At 41.0% G+C, this 21,566-nt stretch overlaps 1 protein-coding gene across 1 annotated transcript in view; it reads right to left on the bottom strand.

Moving 5' to 3' along the window:
- Nucleotides 1–21,566, bottom strand: part of CNTNAP2 (contactin associated protein 2) — a 1,784,833-nt gene that overhangs the window by 435,518 nt on the left and 1,327,749 nt on the right. The window contains exon 14 of the mRNA XM_068550150.1: nucleotides 13,114–13,270. Coding sequence (XP_068406251.1) covers nucleotides 13,114–13,270 — 157 coding nt within the window. The remainder of the gene's footprint in view (nucleotides 1–13,113; nucleotides 13,271–21,566) is intronic.

Genomic DNA, 21,566 nt, shown 5'->3' with positions numbered 1-21,566 from the left:
TTTTATTTCAGTTATTATATTGTTCATCTCTGTTTGTTTGTTCTTTAATTCTTCTAGGTGTTCGTTAAACAGTTCTTGCATCTTCTCGATCTTCGCCCTCATTCTTTTTCCGAGGTCCTGGATCATCTTCACTATCATTATTCTGAATTCTTTTTCTGGAAGGTTGCCTATCTCCACTTCATTTAGTTGTTTTTCTGGGGTTTTATCTTGTTCCTTCATCTGGGACATAGTCTTCTGCCTTTACATTTTGTCTGTCTTGCTGTGATTGTGGTTTTTGTTCCGTAGGCTGCAGGACTGTAGTTCTTCTTGCTTTTGCTGTCTGCCCTCTGGTGGATGAGGCTATCTACATTTTCTCTATTTTTAAAGACTCGTGATTAGATTGGGCTCACCTTGATAATCCAGGATCATCTCCCATCTCAAGGCTTCTACCATTAATCACATTCTGCAAAGTCCCTTCTGCCACATAGGGTAACATTTTCACAGGGTCTGGTGATTAGGATGTGAACATCTTTGAGAACCATTATCCTGCCTACCTCACTAGCCTACGGTAAAGGTACACCCTTCTCAGTGCTGACAAAGATAGGAGGCAAAGTATTATTATCCATGCTCATTTCCTCAAATTTTCCAAACATCCTCTATTTCCATCTTGATCATTTATCTCCCTGCATATAGAGTAACTTATTTTGTGTTAATGTCAGGCATTAAACTAGCCTAACACAATTAGCATGCTTCCAAAAAAATTAATGCAGTATCATACATCACATATAGTAGGGTAGTGTGTATATTTAACATATATATATATATATGTGTGTGTGTGTACGTGTGTGTGCAAGTATAGATAAACATTATTAGTAGACACATATGATTAGCATTTTCAAAACTCTCCTGGCCGAATGACCTTACTATTTAGTAAAAAATAACTTTCCAATTTTTGCTGTGCATAGTAAAAAACATCTACAAGGACAAAAGTATCGGTGTGTGTCTCTGTGTGTGTTTATGGCTCATGACAGAAAGATAGTTTTCAAACACTAAAGAAAACCCCTAAATCTCTAAAGCAGGGGTCCCCAACCCCCAAGGCATGTACTGGTACCAGTCTGCAGCCTGTTAGGAACCGGACCGCACAGCAGCAGGTGCGTGGCAGGCGAGCGAGCAAAGCTTCATCTGCCGCTCCCCATAGCTTGCATTACTGCCTGAACCATCCCCCACCCCCTCGTCCATGGAAAAATTACCTTCCACAAAACCGGTCCCTGGTGCCAAAAAAGTTGGGGACCGCTGCTCTAAAGGGCTACAGATTTGATTCAAACTGCAAATAGTTACTGAGTAGCTGCTAAGCGGTAGGCACGAAGGGTTTACAAACACAAATGAGGCATGCATGGTGTTTGGCATCATGAATCTTACCATTTGAGAGAGAAGACAGATATAGAGGCAAAGAATTACAGTTAAGGTACAATGTAACTTTATAATAAATGTAATTTGCTTTGGGAATGTGGGGAGGCAAGTTTTTAATTCATGAGCTGTTGCTAGACATTGGGGGTGTGGGCAAAGTAAGGGAGACTTCCCCGAGCTGGTCTTCACTGGAGGATGATGTTTAATTGGCAGGAGTGTGATGGGATAGTTCAGGTGCAGACAGAAGGGCCGGAAATGAGAAAGTAAACATGTTTTCAGAATGTCCATGATGTAGAGTGAGGAAAAGCTGAGAAGGTAAAAGGAGGAGAGACTTCGGAACTCTGAATAGTAACTGAAGGAGTGTGGATTTAACCATGAAGCTAACGGGGAGCCCTTGAAGGTGTGTGAACAGGATATTAGCAGGGCTCTTTTGAAGAATTAACAGTTGGAACAGAAACTGTTAGTTGCCTCCTAATGCTCATTTCCCCCTTCTTCTTTGGTAACAGAACCCTCATTTTTAGGGAGGCACATTCATGCCCAGTTGAAGGCTACATAACTCAGCCATCTTTGCAGCTAGGTGTGGTCATGCAGCTAACGATATGTGAATAAAAGCATGTATGGAAAGGCATTTTCAGAGAGAGAAGTCATGCTTTCTTTTTCCCCTTCTCTACCTTCCACCTGCAATGTGAGTGTGATGGCTGCAGCTCTAGAAGCCTTACTGGATCCTGATGACGTGGTCAAACCCTAAGAATGCCAGAGAAGATTGCTGGGAGGAGCATGGGCTTCTCTCACGCAAAAAGGAAATTGAAATAAGCTTTCATCTTGTTTAAGCCACCCTTCAATCCTCCCTCCCTCCCTCCCTCCCTCCCTCCCTCCCTCCCTCCTTCCTTCTTTCTTTATTTAGTGCAGCTCAACCTAACCTGAAATCAGTGGTTCTCAACTCTGGTGACACACTTGAAACCACGAGAGTTTGCAGAAAATCCAGGGTAACCAGACCTGATCCCCAAAGATACTGATTTAATTATTCTGAGGCAGGGCCTGATGATCAGCACTTTCAATGGTTCCTGGGGGATTCTAATTTATGTGAAGCCATACAGTCATAATGACAGTTATGAAGTTGTAGGATGGGGGGGAGAGTCAAGGTTGGAAGTTATCTTGGAAGGTTGTTGCGATACCGCTCCGAACTTAAGATTTAGAACAAAGAGAAAAGCTGTCGTAACAGAGGGTCGGGTATCTGTGAAGGACCCAGGAGAGGTGGTTGGCATGATAAGGAAAAGTGTGATGATGACTTTCGGGTGTGATGGATTTGATCTTTCAGCGGGATACAGACTAAAGAAACGAATAGGCTTCAGCATGTGTGGATTCCCCGTGACCCACACTGATACCATGCCTCACAACGGCTTCGTCGGCACTTTGCTTTCAGCTTCGTGACACGCCTTTTAATTCGATCTTTTTCTCGTGACTGATTTTTGGGCAATGTTTTCCCCAGAAAATATAATAATAGATCTCCCTCTTTTTAAAGCATTTTGGAGAGAGGGATGCTGACGGAAAATGAACTTTCTTATAAATCTCTCTTGGATCTTAGCTCTGTTTTTCTCAAGATCACTAAATAAGCTATTCTGTTCAAGTCCATTTAGCATTCTTTTGTTAGTTGTGCCTATTTCGGGAACCCACTGCACGCTCTGAACATCTGACAGGTTCACACCTGACTAATCTCTCTCCCTTTCCTGTCATCAATATTATTTAGGGTCACTGGTCAAACCATATTGACACTTGGCTGACATCGTCTCCGGAGCCCAATTACCTATCTGTCATGATACAATCCACGAGGTGACGGGAGAATACTATGCTGTGCCAAGCAAGTTGGCACCAAAGTGTCCCTGAGACAGAAAATAATAGATCATTTTTATGCTTTTTCTGCAAACTAAGAGAGACCATTTCCCTGTCCCCATTGCCAGTAGGTCTTTTAAGTGACAGGGCTGCTTTGTATCTTGAGGTATCCAGCACCTGCTAGATGAGCCTGGCGGATGTTTCCTATTTCACATCCCGAGGTGGATTCCTAATGAAAGAGCAGAAACCCTTGCCTTGGGCTCTTAGCCCTGACCCACATATTGAAAAGTAGTTAGGCTTCTAAATGAGTTTACCTGCTAGATTTTTGAGGAATATCCTACTTAGGTGCAACTTTACGGTAGAGGAAATCTGGCCAGTGAACTTCAGAAAAGTTAAGTATAAGTAATAAAATACCCAGGGTGCAGAACCTTTCTTAAATTCATTCTGGCAATGCTCTGATACTGAAACACATGCTTTGGGGCTAAACAGCATTAAAATAAAAGTCTCCTTTTTCTTTCTTCTTCTTTCTAAAATAATTTTTTTTAACAAAGTTTAATTTAATGAAGATGGCCTTCATTACATCAAAAGGGCATCTCCATTTATGTATCTAAAAAGGAAATATATCGATAGCTACTCATTTCAGTTTTTTATTTTATATGCGCATACACATTTATTTGAATATCAACTATTGTTTTGGTCTGTTTAGCAACCAGAAGAGTGTTACTCATAAGTGATATCAGTGCTCCTCATAATATCACATTCCTATAATATCCACAAAGAAGACTACTGAGTATCGGGATGTAAGCAATTATTATCAAAAGCAGGATCCCAGAGATTAAAAGCACAAATAGCTGTTTCACAGAATTCAGATCAATGAGAAAAAACATATTTTGCAGTAAGGCTAATGGCATGGACGTTCTTGCTTTCACTGTGCTAAATAGGAGAGGGGACTCTTCCAGTTTGCCTAGACACTCGTTCGAGTATTGGGGCTGGTGGAATCAAGAGCAGGGACGCCATTTTGTTGTTGAAAATTATTCTTCTGTTTTTTAAAAAGAAAACAATTTACTATTGTTTCATTATGAAACAGGGTGCCTGTGGGGTCCCTACTTTTAATTTTAGTTTTTTGAACTACTTTAAAACATTTCAATTGAACAGGTTAAATACGATTATGGCAAAAAAATCAAAGAGTAAATTTAAGATGTAGTATGGCTAAAGACAAGTCTTCTGTAAGTCCCCACATCCTTAGTCTACAATAGTTTTTATTGTATAGTTTCCAGAAATTGTCTACGTATGTATAAGGGTTATGGATCTCTATGCATTTTTAAAAAACCAGACTCATCTCATACATGGTGTTCTTCAACTTGCTTTTTGCCCTTTCATCTGGGCACCTTTCTATGCAAGTGTCTGTGCATCTATCGCTTTCCTTTAACAGCCTAAATACAGTGTAATTGTCTAAAACTCTGTTAATAGACATTTCTATTAGGGTTTGTTTTGTTTGGGCTGCTACAAAAAAGTGGAAAATAAAATCTCAGTATTTATATTTGTTCGTATTCATACAAGAATGTAAATGCCAGATAGTGAAAAGTCCAGTCAAAGAATTGATACATGAAAGTTTTGACAGCAATTTCCAAATTTCCCTTAAAGGTGGCTTCCTTGACCTCTCTTCCTTCATGAAGAGAGATCATGAAATGAAACTGGACTGATGTTGTCATTGCACATTGTGGGTCAGACTACTGTCCCAGAGGTGGTATCACCTAGGACTGAAGTGTAGATTTGGGAAAATATACCCACCATGATGGCCTGTTCCAGGCCAGTGATAGACTCAGCTCTTTGTTGTAAACTGTTTTAAGCTGAGAATTTTCTCCTGAAAGGGAATTAATGTTTGTACCATCAATCAGCCTGAGAAACAAATGTTCCTCCTCTAGGAACTGAGGTAGGGCTTGGGGTGGGGAGGAAGGACTTCCTCCCCCTGTGGGCTCTCAAGGAGGTTCCAGCCTAGATCCTCATGCTCAGGGCTGCCCCAGGAAGATCATTAGTTGAGAGCAGGCTGGAGATCCAGGGGAAGGATCGCTGGGAGCCAGGCAGGGCCTCGGGGATCAGAGTGCTGCTGGTGGTCTCTGACAGCGGTCACTTCAGGCAGAAGTGGTACATTTCTCTCGGCGTCAGACTTCTCTAAGTCCCAGCCCCTCAGTAAGGTCTCACTGAAAGACACAGTGGGGTTTCCACATCTGTCTCCTATAAGAGCATTAGTGATGGTCACAGACTGAGACAGCCGTCACCAGCAGCACAAGAATCTCACGAGGCGGCACCAGGGCACTCAGGCAAGACGGCCAGAGTGGAAGGCAGAGAGAAGTTGTTGGTGAACACCTATGGGCTGTACCTCGGGACAATCACGACCTAACTCAGCGTGTATTTACTGGATGTACTCAAAACGATTACAATAAATGTTAGGGGAGCATTTACTAGTGAAATACAGATGTGCATTCTCACTTAGGAGTATCCTCTCATTTAAACTTCACATCTATCACACAAGGTAGGTATCATTACTGTTTCAATTTTTTTTCTAGGGAAACAGTCACAGAGCACTTTTGTAACTTGTTCAAGGTCGCTGAGCTAGCAAGCAACAAACAGAACTAGGATTCAAAACAAGGTTACATTTAGAAAATAATTTGAACCAAAAAACCAAGTAAGGAATACCACAGAAGTGAGTAAAAGTAGATAATAAAATTGAAATCCTACACTCGTGTTCATAGTGGCATTATTCATAATCTCTGAGATGTGGAAGCAACCCAAGTGTCTATTGACAGATGAATGGATAAAATGTGGTGTACACGTACCATGAAATATTATTCAGCCTTAAAGAGGAAGGAGATTCTGACACATGCTACAACACAGAAGAACTTTGAGGACATTATGCTAAGTGAAATAAGCCAACCACAAAAAGACTGTATGATTCCATTTATATGAGGCACCAGAGCAGTCAAATTCATAGAGACAGAAAGTAGAATGGTAGTTACCAGGTACTTGGGGGAGGGAGAGATTGGGAGTTACTGTTTAATGAGTAGAGAGTTTCAGTTTTGCAAGATGAAAAGAGTTCCAGAGATGGATTGTGGTGATGGTTGCACAACAAAATGAATACTTAATACCACTGAACTACATATACTTAAAAATTGGTAAGACAGTGAATTTTTTATCTGTATTTTATAACAATTTTAAAAATTGGAAAAAATGAAATCATACTGTATATAGTATATGTGTTGAAACTTTTACAGAGTAATATTTGAGCTTGAATCTGGAGTTTGCCTGTCCTGGGCTTGAATCTCAGCTCTATGACTTGTTAGCTGTGTGACCTTGGGGAAGTAACTTAACCTCCCTGGGGCTTCATTTCCTCATCTGCAAAATGAGGAAAAACAGCACCTTCGTCATTGGGTCAATGTGATGTTTAAATGACATGATACATTTAAGCTCTTCAACAATATCTGGCACATAATTAACACTCAAAATGTTCACTGTTATTATTATTTGAACATGATAGGTGAGAATGCACATATAAATATTTCATTTTGAGTAAAACTGAACATGTTTCACAGAAAAATGTTATTGAGAAGATTAGATGAAATTAAAACAATGAAAAAATATAGGATGATTACTTTTAAAAATACTCCAAATATTTTGCTGTTAGTAGTTGGATAGTAAGCTGAGCCAATCAAAAGTTAAGATTCTGGGTTTGAAACAGTGAAGAGGTTCTGCTGCCTGTAAACACTGTCATGGATTATTTCTGGCCCAGGAAGAAAAGCTCCACAGACACGCCAATTCCATTCAGGGTCTATGGCATAGGGCACTACCGGTTAGTATGTGACTGGCCTTTCTACTATTGAGGTGGGAACTGATTACTAATTATAACACAAAGACTGTGCTAATGGGTTTTCACCTCACTTATTTCCTCCCATGTATGTGCTCATCTTGGCCAGGACACAACTATCCAGAATTTCTACACGTACACGCAGGAAGGTACTGAAGCGATGAATGGCACACCTTCACTGGTAATTCCATTTTGGAATTGCTAATTTCAGATGTGATGGTTTAGCTCATGGAGTCAGGCTGTCAGAGACCAGGAATTACCCAGTGGTGGGCACTTAGCTGAGACCAAGGCTCACTTAAGTAGGATTCTGGCACTGTAGGTGGGAATATTTACTATTGCTGTGAAGAGTAAATCAGAAATGTTAAATTACATTCAATCTCAGAAATAACTGTGCAGAATTTCTCAGGGCAAAGAAAATCAGGCAATTATTGAGGTGCTTATAGTTCTCACAGCCCACTGCCACTTTGCTGTGAGACACAATCACACTTGGAGCTACAATCTAATTTATCTCAGCTCCATTTTTGTGTATTTTACTCTAGTAAATAAGAAAAAATGCTTAATCTAAGTTTTAGAGTTCTTTAAAAAAAGAACATATAATACGTTGTCTATTGTTTAAGCTTTAAATTTAAAACTTACATATATATAACTAGTGAAAACATTAAATTCATAAATCATTAAAAAGATAAAAACAAGAGTAGTCTTCCGAGATCATGATATTGTAGAAAAACACTGGACTAGAAGTTTGGAAATCTGGGTCTTAGTCTTCTCTCCACTTCTCATTTCCAATGTAAGTTTAGAAAGTAATTAAAATTCTCCTGGGCCCCAATTTATGTATCTGAACTTTAAGAAATTTTTAATGATTCCAGCAATCCCACTCCTGGGCAAATACCCAGACACAACCATAATTTGAAAAGATACATGCACCCCTTTGTTCATAGCAGCACTATTCACAATAGCCAAGACATGGAAATAACCTAAATGTCCATAGATAGATGAATGGATAAAGAAGATGTGGTACATATATACAATGGAATATTACTCAGCCATAAAAAGAATGAAATAATGCCATTTGTAGCAATATGGATGGACCTGGAGATTATCATACTAAGTGAAGTAAGTCAGAAAGAGAAAGACAAATACCATATGATATCATTCATGTGTGGAATCTAAAATACGACACAAATCTACATGTCTAAGAAACAGACTTACAGACATAGAGAACAGACTTGTGGTTGCCAAGGGGGAGGTGGGGTGGGGGAGGGATGGATTGGGAGTTCAGGGTTAGCAGAGGCAAACTATTATATACAGGATGGATAAACAACAGGGTCCTATTGTATAGCACAGGAAACTATATTCAATATCCTGTGACAAAACAACGGAAAAGAATATGAAAAAGAATATATATATATATGTATATGTATAACTGAGTCGCTTTGCTGTATGGAAGAAATTAACACAACATTGTAAATCAACTATACTTCAATAAAATAAAGAAAATAAATTTTATGAGATTTTAGCTGCGGTTCCATTCAACATTCAAGTAATAAAAATAATATACCCTACTGCAATTTTGAACACTCATTTATGACAGCACTTTACCAGACCTTTACGTGAATTGGGAAACACTATCTATATTTTGCTGGTATGAAAGCTTAGAGACGTGAAATGCCCACTTAGGTCACGTAAAGAGGAAACGGCGTAGGAGGAAACTTTGCACCCACTCGTCTCAGCCCAGTTTAACCAAATGATTCTCTGTGACTGTGGTAAGATGATTGGAAGAAGTAACTTTCTTAGCTGGAGTCTGGAAGCATGAGATTCAGTAGAACCTCTATTTTTACTTTTCCATCACAACAAATGTGGTTTCACATATGCGAATTTCGCTTGGGTGTAGGCACTAGAGTTTCCTTTTTCTGAGTCTCTCAGCTGTCCACTGTGGCAGGATGAAAAGAACTGGATACCAGTGACCGTGGAGCGCACACTCCGGGTAGCCTGGGCAATGCACCGGCTGGAAGTGCTCCCCAGTTCTCTCCGTCAGGGAGGCTGCACTCAAGTCAGCTTCCTGCAGGGGCCCTGGTTTCCTTCCTGTTCCTGCGGGACCACCAGACAATGCAGTAAACGGCTGGCCCTATGCCCAGCTGGCCCGGTGCCCTCAGAATCTGATTCCTCCACTGACAAAATTGCTCTCACTCTTGCCCTATGAGAAGAGAGAGAAGCCAGGGGTTCTTTGGAACACTGCTCAGCACAAGAGCCTGGTCCCAGCATCTCTCTCTGAGGGTTCACAGGGTGGGTGGACCTGGACCTTCTCTTCTCTTGATGGGCTCTGATTTGTCAGTTTCTCTGATAAAGCCTGCTCCGCGTCACTGCCACGTGGTATTCTAGAATTCGACTTGAGTCCTGTGGCACAGCAGGTCGAGAATGCAAAGGGACCTCTTTCCACAGTCTGCTTTCATTTCTTCAGATTCATTTGGAGCCATTAAGAATTGCAATGAGAATTACATAATTAAAAATTGCAAACAGCTATGTATCCGCACTGTGCAATTCACAGAATATTTTCCTATTCCACATTCTATTTAACTCTCACAAAAATCTACCAGTCAAGATTTATTTTTATCATACAGACGACAAATCTAAGTTTCAGACTAGTTAAAAACCTGCCCCCAAAGTGGCAAATGTTGGCCTGGATGTAAAGTCTTCTGTATCCAAGTCCAGGTCTCTCTCTACTGCTCCTGGGAACTTTGGAACACACCTCCAGAAACGAACCAATCATTCTAAGATATTGAAAGCATCCACAGAACAGGTCTTTGCCAGGTGCTGGTGAATTCGAAGCCCCATAAGACGTCACCAGAAACTTCTTTTCTTGTGCCAAATAGGGAAGATCATTTTAATAGCTGTTTATTGTAAACATATTTATTATACTTTTCAGTTTGCTCAAAATATAGTGCCCCTATCATGAGACATTACACAAACTTCATAGAAGCGAAGGGGTGAGGATGTCTTAGCTGCTACTCAGCTGGAAGGGAACAAGACATCAGCACTGTCCAAGTCCCCAAGCAACTGTAAGAAGTTATAATCCAATCAAGAGCTTGCTAGACGGGCGTGTCTGTGAGTGAGGCTGAACAGATCTGTCTTCCCATCTGTGATTTGAATTCAGGTGTGTTCTTGGAAGTACACTGCTCTGAAGCCTGTATGTTTTATCAGTAATCCCATTAATGGTGCCCCTCTGGGTTTAGACATGGTGTTACGCTGGAGCCTCAAATTTAATATTTTCAAAGCTGAACTCATCACCTACCCCCCCTCAAATTGTTATTTCTTAGCCTGATAAGGAATTTAACCATTTCTAGGTGCCCAGTGGGGAGCCTACCCAGACTCCCCTCTTTCTTCTCACATAGTCATATCTATCAAGTGCTGTAGGTACCACTTCCCAAATATCTTACATATATTCCTTTTTCCATGGTCTTGCCCTTGATGCCTTTCTTTATATATATATATACATATATATGTATATATATATGTGTATATTTATATATATATATATATATTTATTTATTTATTTATTTATTTATTTATGGCTGTGCCGGGTGGCACATGGGATCTTTGTTGCGGCATGTGGGATCTTTTAGTTGTGGCATGCAGACTTCTTAGGTGCAGCATGCAGACTTCTTACTTGTGGCATGTGAACTCTTAGTTGTGGCATGCATGCGGGATCTAGTTCCCTGACCAGGGATTGAACCCAGGCCCCTGCACTGGGAGCACGAAGTCTTACTCACTGGACCACCAGCGATGCCTTTCAAGGACTATCTTGACATCCTTTGCTGACTGTTTTCCTCCCCTCCCGCCGCCGTCTCTATCAAGGTTTCCTCCACGGGGCTCACTGCCAATAAATCCAAACTCCTACCACTCCCTGAAAAGAACGGCAGCTCTAATGTTATCCTGCCCAGGGGCTCAGCCTTACTGTGCTTTCTCCCTTCTTCTCCACGTCACATTCCAGATCTACTGCACTGACAGTTCCCCAAACTGGCTGTCCTTACTCAGCTTCTCCTCCAAGTCAATCATGCAAGGAAGCGTGTGCCTGGCAAACTCTTACTTCTCTCTCAAGCATCCCTGTCTTGTAAGGACTTTCCTAACTCCTCCCACCTCTCCCTCAGTTGGCCTTTAAATTTTCTTGCACTGGTTTTGGTGTATCCTGCAGTGTCTTCTTCAGAGCACTGATTGTTTTATGTCATCTATTTGTGTGTGTGGTTTTTTCCTAACTAGGTTTTGAGTACCTTGAGGATGAAGAGCATGTTCTATTTGTCACTGTATCCCCAGCACTTGGAATGATGGCTGACAAAAATGAATTTCACTTGGATTCACACACAAGATTTCCCTTTTCCTTCTGAATATGCCGACTCTCTTCTGTGGCAGTACAAAAAGAACTGAACAGTCTGGGTTCCCTGGACAATGAACCATCTGGGACAGTGCTCTCATTTCTGGTCAGGGAGGCTGCACTCAAAAGTCTGCTTCCCAAAGGGGGTGTGAGTCAAAGCTGAACAGAGAAATGAATCTGAGAGAGCCCACGGAACTTGCTGAAGGACCCACAACTAGTAAGAAGCAACAGGAACGTTAAGTCAGGGCAGGGGTTCTTGTTATTGCCATTCTCTGTTTTATTCCCAGTACCAAGAAGACTCCCTGGCACATTAGAGCTCCATGGATATTTGTTGAGTAAATGACTGACAGAATGAAGGACTGACTGACTGACTGACTGACTGACTGAAAAGTTATCTTCAAAGCCCAGGTCCTTCTGATTTCATTCTCCTGACTTCTAGTTTTTGTACTGGGTATGAATGTGTGTGTGTGTGTGTGCGCGTATGTGTAGATACACCTTTCAAACAAAATTAAAAAGTGAATATCATGATTTCCTCTTTACGATAAAGCACAATTAAAGAATAATGATAACTATTTATACACACACACACACACACACACACACACACACAAATTCTAGGCCACTGAAACGTTCAGCCTTGGTAATTCATTTCATTTACTAAAAGAAAAATGGCTTTTGGAAAATAAGCATCCAACCTGACAATCATATAACTTTACATTCAGAATTAGTTTTCAGTAAACTGGTAGGATGACCTTGTCTTGTAAATTGTCCCAAATAGTGTAAAACAGAGGCGACAATAGTACATTGTGGTTGGTCACGTGAGGAAATGCAGGACTTTGCTCTCTGCTGCCACCCAGAGGCGGGAATGTAGCACAGCCGGCCTCCCCACGTGTCAGAAAACCAGAAGCAGGTGCAGGATGTGTGCGGCTGGGAAGAACCGCACCCAAGTTTATATTCTTCCTCTCCAGCTTCTGGGGCCTTTTTCTTACGCAATGACAGCTGATTTATCTTTATCTATTACTGACACAGAACCAGCCATTCACCGTGAAGCAGGACAAAAGCCAGTAGAGGGATGAGAGAAACCCAAAATAGATCTTCCTTGAACTGGTTTGTATCAGAGTTATGAACAGTTCAAGGCATAAAAGAAAAGTAGACCGGTAAGCGCTGTTGCTGAAACCGAGAGCAAAGCACAATTTTTTCCCTTTCTTGGTCCCCCCCTCTGTCTTTTTCTTTTTTCTTTTTTTCTCATCCAGCTACTCAAAGCAAACGTTGCAGGAGGTGGAAGCGCGCACCACAGGAGGCTGTTTGCAGAGACCGCTCTCACACGCCTGCACACGGGCTCCCTGCCCGCGGCCACCCCCTCTATTGTCACAAAGCACATTTTATAATGCAAATCACTGTCTACTACATGGCTCATTATTTCCCTCTCTGAATAAAATATGAACACATCAATTATGTGTTCTTCTATTCTAAACGCCTGCCCTTGTAGCACTGACCTCTTTCCGCTTTTATATTTTTCAGAACGTCCCTGGCATTTGCCAACTGGGTTAGCTCTAAACCTTTCTAACCTATTATTACTTCAGCACTTTTCACACCTTCTCTTCCGTCTAATTAGTGTGACCTACAGGCGCGCTAGGAGGGCGAGCTCGCACGCTAGCCCCGCACTCACCACTGCTTGTAATCCGCGTCACAGTTGCAGTAGTATCTGGGGTCCGTGCAGTTGCGCTCGATGCCGCAGGCGCATTTCTGAATTCCGGGCCCGGAGCCGCCCCAGTAGTAGTGCTTCTCGTTGGCTTTGCCCACCCACCAGGTGTAAGGGCTTCCATCTGCAAGAAAGGGGAAAGGCACACTGAAACAGGACCAGGACCCCGTCACTATCGTGTGTCACACTTACATCCCCCCAACCCAGGAGCGTCATCTCTCTCTGATAGACTGAACATCATTCAACCCTCTCAGAAGTCAATGCAATTCAATAACAGGAATATTTAATCAAAAAATATCAGAGGGATTGGTAAGCTCAAGTTTTCCCACTGGGGTATGCACCTCTGCCTTTGAAAGACGTGTTTACGTTCAAGCTGTAGGAATTTAGGGGCCTGTTCTGTAAATTGGCCGCCCAGATGGGGTACATCCACAATGAAGGTGTGTAGGCCATGCACCGATTCTTTAACATACAGCTCAGTTCATGGCTAGTTGTGATCTTTCTGTGAAATGATAGTCATGGAGATGACAGAATATTAGAGCTAAACACGGACTTATGCCTTAGTATGATCTCCTTATTGTTACAGGTAAGCAACTTAGGTCCAGAAAGGTTACACAATTCTTTCAATTACACAGCAGACTGGCTCCCAAACCAGAAGTTTGACACTGTATCTCAGAAGACATTGTACAATGCTCTTTATACAATATTACTTTGCTTTACTATTTGGCCTAATATTCACCCATTCATTCATTCACTCATCCAATCATCAAACATCCACTGTGTTTCTCCATTATGTGTCAAACATTATAAGAAACTCAGCAGAATAATGGAGAGAAAAGATACAGATTGAGAGTTCAGTTCAATTATTATTATGAACACACAGGAGAGTGGGTGAGGGAAAGGAGGTCAGGAAGGAGGGTTTCCTAGAAGAGGTAACATATTTGAGCTATGTCTTGAAGGTTACGTTACCCAGGTGAATAAGGAGGTAAAAGAGAGATACGGACTCCTACGTAAAGGAAGCAGAATGGCAAAGTTCTATACGGAACACGCAAGTAGGAGTGTACCCATCGATGGTACAATAAGGCTGAAGAGATAAGTTTGAGAGGGTAGCAGGAGTAGGTCGCAATAGACAGTGGGTAAGGGTCATAGCACAACAAACTTTGTCCAAACAAGAAGTTATTTTGCCTTGGTTTATTCTTGCTTTTCTGCGTTTACTTCTTCCTATTTAAGAAGGTTGAACTTCATTCTGAAACTAATGGGAAACCATTAAAGTATTTTAAGCAGGAGATTTTCAAGATCAAATTTGTATTTTAAAAGATCTACAGTGAGATGAAAGACAGATTTCAGGGGGATAGAGTCATGGAGGCCAGATGTGATGCTCCTATGTTAATACAAAAGAGAAATAGTAAGAGAGTAGTGGAAATGGAGAGGAAGAGAAAGTGGAAAGAGATTTAGGAGGTAGAAGCAGCTTGGGAATGTTGGGATTTGGGTGGGAAGATGGTGTGGAGATTAACCCTGGGTTTCTGGCTCAGGTGACTAAGAGGATGGTGATGTGCTTCACCAAGGTAGATCACAGGGAGGAAGATGAGAAATTTAGGGAAGGTCGAAGAAAGGATGATGAACCTGATACATGAGGTAGGCAAATGGCTATCGAAGTCTGGATCTCAGGAGCATTCTCTGGGCTGAAAATCCCATTTTAGGAACCATCAGGTAAATGATTGGTAGCAGGAGAGACGTCACTGGAATCTTTTGGATTCCAACAGCATTTAGAGAACAGAAAGAGAGGGAGCTGGCCATTGTGCAGGTCAAGAAAGAAAATGGACAGAGAGGGTGGAGGAGAAACAAGCAAAGAATTTCCAGAAAAGCAGTGTGGTCGGCATTGTCAGATTTCATAGCAAAGTCCATTAAGATGAAGGTTTGGACTTTTTCTTTTAATTTGCCAGCTAGACGGTCTTTGCTGAGAGGAGTTTCAGGTGAAGGATGGGAAGAAGATGCCAGGCAGCAGCAGACAGAGGAGGGAAGGGAAGGGAAAGGAAGGGGGAGGCCCTGAGAACAGCTTCCCACGCAGGAAGCTGGGGAATGAATGCAATCTCACGGAGGCTGTGTGGCCAGTAAGCCTGCACTTGACAATTAAAGTCTCCAGGCGTATGACTAAAATTCCATCCTAATAACTCACCAGCCCTTCCAGGAGGTTAGGTGTACACTTGTCCCATTATCTGTGCATGTGCTGTGCTTAGCAATAAAAGGAAGAAAAAGTCTTGCACTCAGTGAGCTATCATGTAAACAGTCACAACATCTAAGCAAATAACACAATAAAGTAAGTGAGGGCCATATTGGAATTGTGTAAAAACTGCTGCTGTGCCTTCTCACCTATGCCAATAGCTTTTTGTTTCTGTTTTTGTTTTTGTTTTTGTTTTATTTAGAGATAGGCAATTTAAAGGTAGGCAACTGTACTGTGAGTTCAGGCTTGATGTAATAAATGAGCAAATGCTCTGAACTTAGAAAGGAGTTATTCAGGTATTGTACTTCATACAAATCTCCAGATTTTCCAGTTGTGTTGACTTGGAAAAGTCACTATTATTCCCTTCACAAGATCATTTGGCACCTGAATCTTAAGAAATACATTTGAGTTGATCTGGCAAGCGGTAGAGAGGGAGATTTCAGCACCCTGCTCTGAAGGCAGGAAGATGCCGGCTCTCTGAGATAAGGGTCCACTCTGAAACCTTGTCTCCCGCATCTCTGGGGCCTGTTCCAGCAGATAGGGGGCTGTTTGCTTTCTACATTCAAGCTATTTTGCTTCTCGCTTCTCTTTCCATCAGGGTAAAGAGTAACACATCCAACTTCTGATGCTTTCCAGTGTTGGAACCATGACCAATAATAAATTCTTGTTTCCTTTTGATGCAGTCAAGAGTTAAAAAAAAAAAAAAAAAAAAAAAGGCTTAAAATATTTCATTTACGGAAACTATAAAATCTGAGCCAGGTCATTTGGTTAGTAAGCTGCACTAGGTCTCTGTTGATTCCATCTCTGGCCGTGATACAGGAAGAGGACAAAGGTGGACGGTGCTGTGCCTACCTTGCAAAGGCCCCTGGGGCCTTCCATAAAACGACCGAGACTGGTTATCACATCTATTATTCACCACACTGCATCTTTTCAAGCTGACCTAATGCTATATTCTTTCTCTCAAAAGAAATTTCAGTTACTATCACTGTTTTTGGAAACTAGGGGATACTAACACACCTGGTGGAGGGGAAGAAAGAACCAGACACCCGTAGAACAGGAGTCAATGGGCTGCCTGGCAGGAAATGCCCTTGTTCTGCCCGTACATCAAAAAGCCCATGAAAGAGTATGTATCTCAGAACCTCAGCTCAATTTCCGATTCTTCCTTCCAGTGGCCAGTAGAAACAACCTAACACTGTCATATTTTTGTCATAAAGAGTGATGATAGATTGCATGAACCAGAGAAGCTGTATGGCTCAGTATTCTTGATAAAAATCAGGACAACGTCAGTCAAGGGAGCGAGGTCATCATCAGCGGCTCCCTCAGCAGGAGACCGAGAAACGCACTGTAGGGGATGTGGAGAAAGAGCCAGCTGATTCCCAACCACGCCTACAGGAGTACCAGGAAGCCCAGGAGAGGAAGACTCATTGTCAAGTTGTTTGGGCTGTGGGTGTTCCAGTAGAAGCCCTAAGCTCTGCATGGGACCCAGGCTCTGAACTAACCTCACATGGCAGACCTCAGGGCAGTTCCTATAGGGAAGGACTCCTGTTAGACATCAGGATGGGATCTAAGAAGGTGATCTGCAGTGACGTTTCTTGCATTCAGTGCAAGAAAGAGACACACTACTGACCAGGTGAGGGTAGCTCAATTTCCCATTTCTTCCCCCATCCCCACCTTTTTCGCAAGTCACTTCTAGTCTTACATAACTAACGTTCCCAGTTAGGGTGATGCAAAATCAATGTTATTTTGTTCTCCTTCCTAGGAAAATAAGTTAAGTGCAGTACAAAATGTTTTACTTAGCTGTTTCCTCATCTGCCAGGAACAGAAGAATGCCAATAAGAACAACACATTCCAGGGAAAAAGCAAGTTGTACCCTTTGTTATTAGCGTTGGCTACTTTAGTTAAATCAAATCATCGTAATTTACCAATTTGGCATATATTTTATATTCAGCAGGAAGAGAATGGTTCAATCTGTGTTGAGCAAAGAATTGCCTTATTTCAGTGCTGTGCTAACGAAGTGTTACTTTTTGCTTTACAAATCATTACTTACCTATTAATCGGCCTTGGGGGAAAAGAAGTGAAAGGCGATAAAAATGGAAAGACTTTTTAAAAGACAAGATAAGGAGTGGTGAGAAAAGAAACAATTTAATTATCCAATGCTAAGAGTTCAAGAATTTCTCTGACCTCAGAATATGAAGATTTTTGTTAACTATATTGAGTAGGTGTAATCACTGCAACGAGATTATGAAATGATAAACCACATTCTAGGTTAACTAGAAGCTGAATTATCAAAGTAAGTCATATTGTATTAAAACAGCCAAATATGGATTGAATTAAATGTAATCATGGCACTTCGTACTCACTTAAGACCAAATTTTATTATGCTGAGGATTTTGAGGATTTATTATGGTTTGGATGACTAAACTGAAAGAGGGAGAAAGAAAAGAGGCAACTTGTTCCTCCAAATTTAAAGAAACCAACAGATCTCTTATTTTCTCCAATAACAAGTTGTTTCAGAAACACAAGGGCAAATGCATGGGGACTTCTTGATGAAAATGTGGCACATAACTGTGACTTTCAAAATATGTTCTTTAGAACTTCTGGGCTACACAAAGTAACCTAACAGTCTGCTTACATAAATATTATCCTGGCACATCTACGGTAAGACCCAGAATGGTCACTGGGACATTTAATTAGTTTCATTTCATCCACTTTTGCAGAATATTAAAAAGTGTAATACCTAACATTAAATACTGCAAAGGTTTATCGTCTCCAAAATGAAAACTTAAAAGTATATTTTTAGCTTGATGAAACCTAGTCTTATTATATCTACCACTATCGCCTTACCTACAAATTGTGTTAAAGAATCACAGGTGGCTTTTTAGCAGAGGAACTAACTAGAGCAGGTACAACTAACTGCAGCAGGAACCTGCCTTTCAGTGCTCTGCTTAGCGCCCCCTGCTGACAGCTCCCGTACAGCACTCCCCAGAATGCTGTCTGGCCCGTTCTGGCTGTTTGAAGGCACCTACAGTGCAGGATCCTCTTTCTAAAGAAAGACTCATACTCTGAAAAATCTCCCAGTACCCTTCCATCTTTACCGTGGCACCATCCAATCTTTTTTCCTCCACTTCATCACTAAATTTCAGCTGACCACTCTGATCTGATTACAATTATCCATGGTGACAATATGCTTATTAAGGAAAGATATGTTTAATTCTAGACTGTAGATGCAGAACATTTTTGTACTGGTGAGAACCTTCCATGACCTAGAGAAGAAGGAAGGTAAAAGAACCTTTATAATAGGTTCCAGGTTGGGCTGGAGCAGAGAGGAAATTTGGAGGTGCTGTAGCTACCATAGAGCTCTCCAGATAATCTGATAGTTATAATTTGAAAGATCAAGCAGGCCAGAATCCCCTTTTCCTTCAGTAAGAGATGTGCGCAGTCCAAGGGCTGCAGAGCCCTAAAGATGATGCTGACGGCTGCCCCTGCCCCCAGCACCGGAAGGAGGAACAGGCCACTTGTCCTGGAGTTCTGTGGCTTAAGTAGAGGAAGCCTCTCTTCTTGGACATGTGAAATTGGTCCCTACGCAATCACTTCCAGGAACTGCACCAAGGCAGCCCAAGTCTCAGGATCCTCAGAGACAGATGAGGGCTAGGAGGGGATGTCATGGAGGGAGTACTTCCAAGTTTTTTCCCTCTAGTGGGAAATCAGTACAGGGAAGGGTTTCCAACTTACCTAAAAAAAGATCCACCTGAGGCTCCTGTAAACCATATAGATTTCCTGGACTACAGAATAAAATCTATAGAATAAGAATCTCAGAGGAAGATCTTGAGATGCTGTCACTTAATACCCTAGTGATCCTTATCTTCCTACAGGTCTGCCTTACACTGACCTGTGGAAATGACAGTGGATTTAGTTCACAGAATAGTGAGAGGCCTGGTGCCCGGGTCCCCTTGGGACACCAATCCAGGACCTGTTTTCTAGGTAAGATCTGAGGAGGTCATCACGGTGCTGACCACAGTAACACCTCCATTTAAAATTCCTAATTATTTTTTCTCTGAATAATGTAGTCACTGTAACCCGCCCCCACTTTTTCTGCAATTTCATAACCATGATCCTGAGTCCAAATGGCTGTATTTTACTATTTAGATTAAGAGCTTTACAAATAAAACTAAAAATCATATACCTTGGCATTCTCATAGACACAAAAGCCATCATCTCAAGCCACCCATAACTTTCGTGAAATCGCTTCACTGAACCGGGCAACAATATTCTCGTTTGCTTCCCAGCCATCTAGTGCTATGTTGTTCTATGTTAATATAAAGACCAAACAAAGAATTAATCCAAAAAAGTCCTGTGCAGTTCATACTGCAGACAGTGATGTAAAATTGGGAAAACTTATAATTTTGAAGTTATAATATAAACATTCAATTTGGTATTAAAGGTGAACATTTTATCCCTCTATGATTGAATGTCATTAAACTCATTTGATTAGGGCTGAATAGAAATGAGTGAAGCTGATTAGCTTCATGTTACATCTTTCAGAGTTACATCGGATTTTACTATATTTTATTAATTTGAATAGGGACCAAATTTAGAAATGGAGAATTGAAGTTCAGATCAAAATGGACCTGAACTGAAATGTTAATTCATTAAAAATTAATTTTACTGCATAATATTCAAATTTATTTTATTGAATTGAACTTAATAGATTTCAATCAAGGACTGATTCCACTGAGCAGAATTTGACTGAGTTGAATCAAATCACTTTGAATCCTATTCAAATGAATTAGATTTTATTAATTTGAATGGAATTGAAGTGACAGACTAGATGGAAGTTCATAATTCTGAGCAGAATTAAGAGAACAGAATAAGCCAACCCACTCTAAGTTAACTTGGCTTCAGTTTCTATAGAGGTCATGGGCATTCGTGGTCTCCTCAGTAACTCTGGTTAATTCCTTTGTACCATGGCCCCAGGAACAAATGTGATTAATAGTACCAAAGTGATCGAATGGAACCATATGCTGTTTGTAGGATATAGTGAAGCACTTTTTGAGTCTTTTCCACTGGAAAAGCCCTGGCCAATTATATTAAATATTTCTTTTCCTCTTTATAGAACAAATGAACAAGGAATTAACTGAATCCCAGGGACCATGATTTGTGTGAGTACTGGTTGCTCCCTTATTTTTATTCTCCATTAAACACTGTAGTTACTTGAAAAAACATGCCTTCCCTCAGCCTATTATTTATACTGAATGTCTCGATATCCCGTGCCCTGATTTTATTAATTTTTATTTTATCTTTTAAATATAAAACAAGCACCTCAGCTTGTTTTGTATTTAAAAGATGCCTATAACTTTTCAAATTAGTAGCAAAATATTGTTTTGCAACTGAAATGACATGCTACATACTTAATAAGCGCCTTCTTAGGGCTGGAGAGACAATTTGGGGGGTAGAAGTGAAAATCTGATTCCTGCCCTTCTAAGTTCTGAGTTAGTGAAGACTGAGTTATGTTTAGTAGTTTACAATTACGAAAGCTTTATGCCTGGATATCTGATAGGGCACACACATAGTAAGATGAAAAAATACACACTGAATGTCACAGGAGCAGTTCAGACAGTGGGTCCTATGGGATTTTGGAGAAGGGAGTGATTACCAAGGACCAAGGCGGACTGGAGAGCCTCCATGAAGAGACAGATCTGACTGCAGCTTTGATGGATGGGTAGGATCCAGACGACCGGAATGAGGATATGAGCATTTCAGAAGCTCCTGAATGGCTGGGCCAAGGTATGAAGGAAACACCCCACGCATTTCAGGAACTACGGGGTAATCACTTAGGCTGGTGGGGGCAGTGCTGAGAAGTAGAATTTGTGGTGGGAGAAATGGTTATGGGTATTTTCATGATGTTTGCACTTTAGTTTTGTAGTAATGGAAAGTCAAACTTAAATTTTTTAGATGTTAAAACACTTTACACATACAAATATTATAAGTTTATATAAAGTACAGGGAATAATGATAAAATATATAGCCTTGTACTTAGTTTATCCATTATCATTGGTATATGGTATGTTGTTCTTTGACTTCTAATTTTAATATTAATAAACATGGGACTGTGTCTAGTTTTTTGCTATTTCAACATGCTCTGTGACAATGTGTAAGAGTCTTTTGAGCATATCCCTATAGTGGAATTTTTAGGTCATATGGT

The sequence above is a fragment of the Eschrichtius robustus genome, chromosome 8, assembly GCF_028021215.1.
Source record: "Eschrichtius robustus isolate mEscRob2 chromosome 8, mEscRob2.pri, whole genome shotgun sequence".
NCBI lineage: Eukaryota > Metazoa > Chordata > Mammalia > Artiodactyla > Eschrichtiidae > Eschrichtius > Eschrichtius robustus.
Note: the sequence above shows the minus strand (reverse complement) of the source record. Positions and strands in the feature narration are given on the sequence as shown.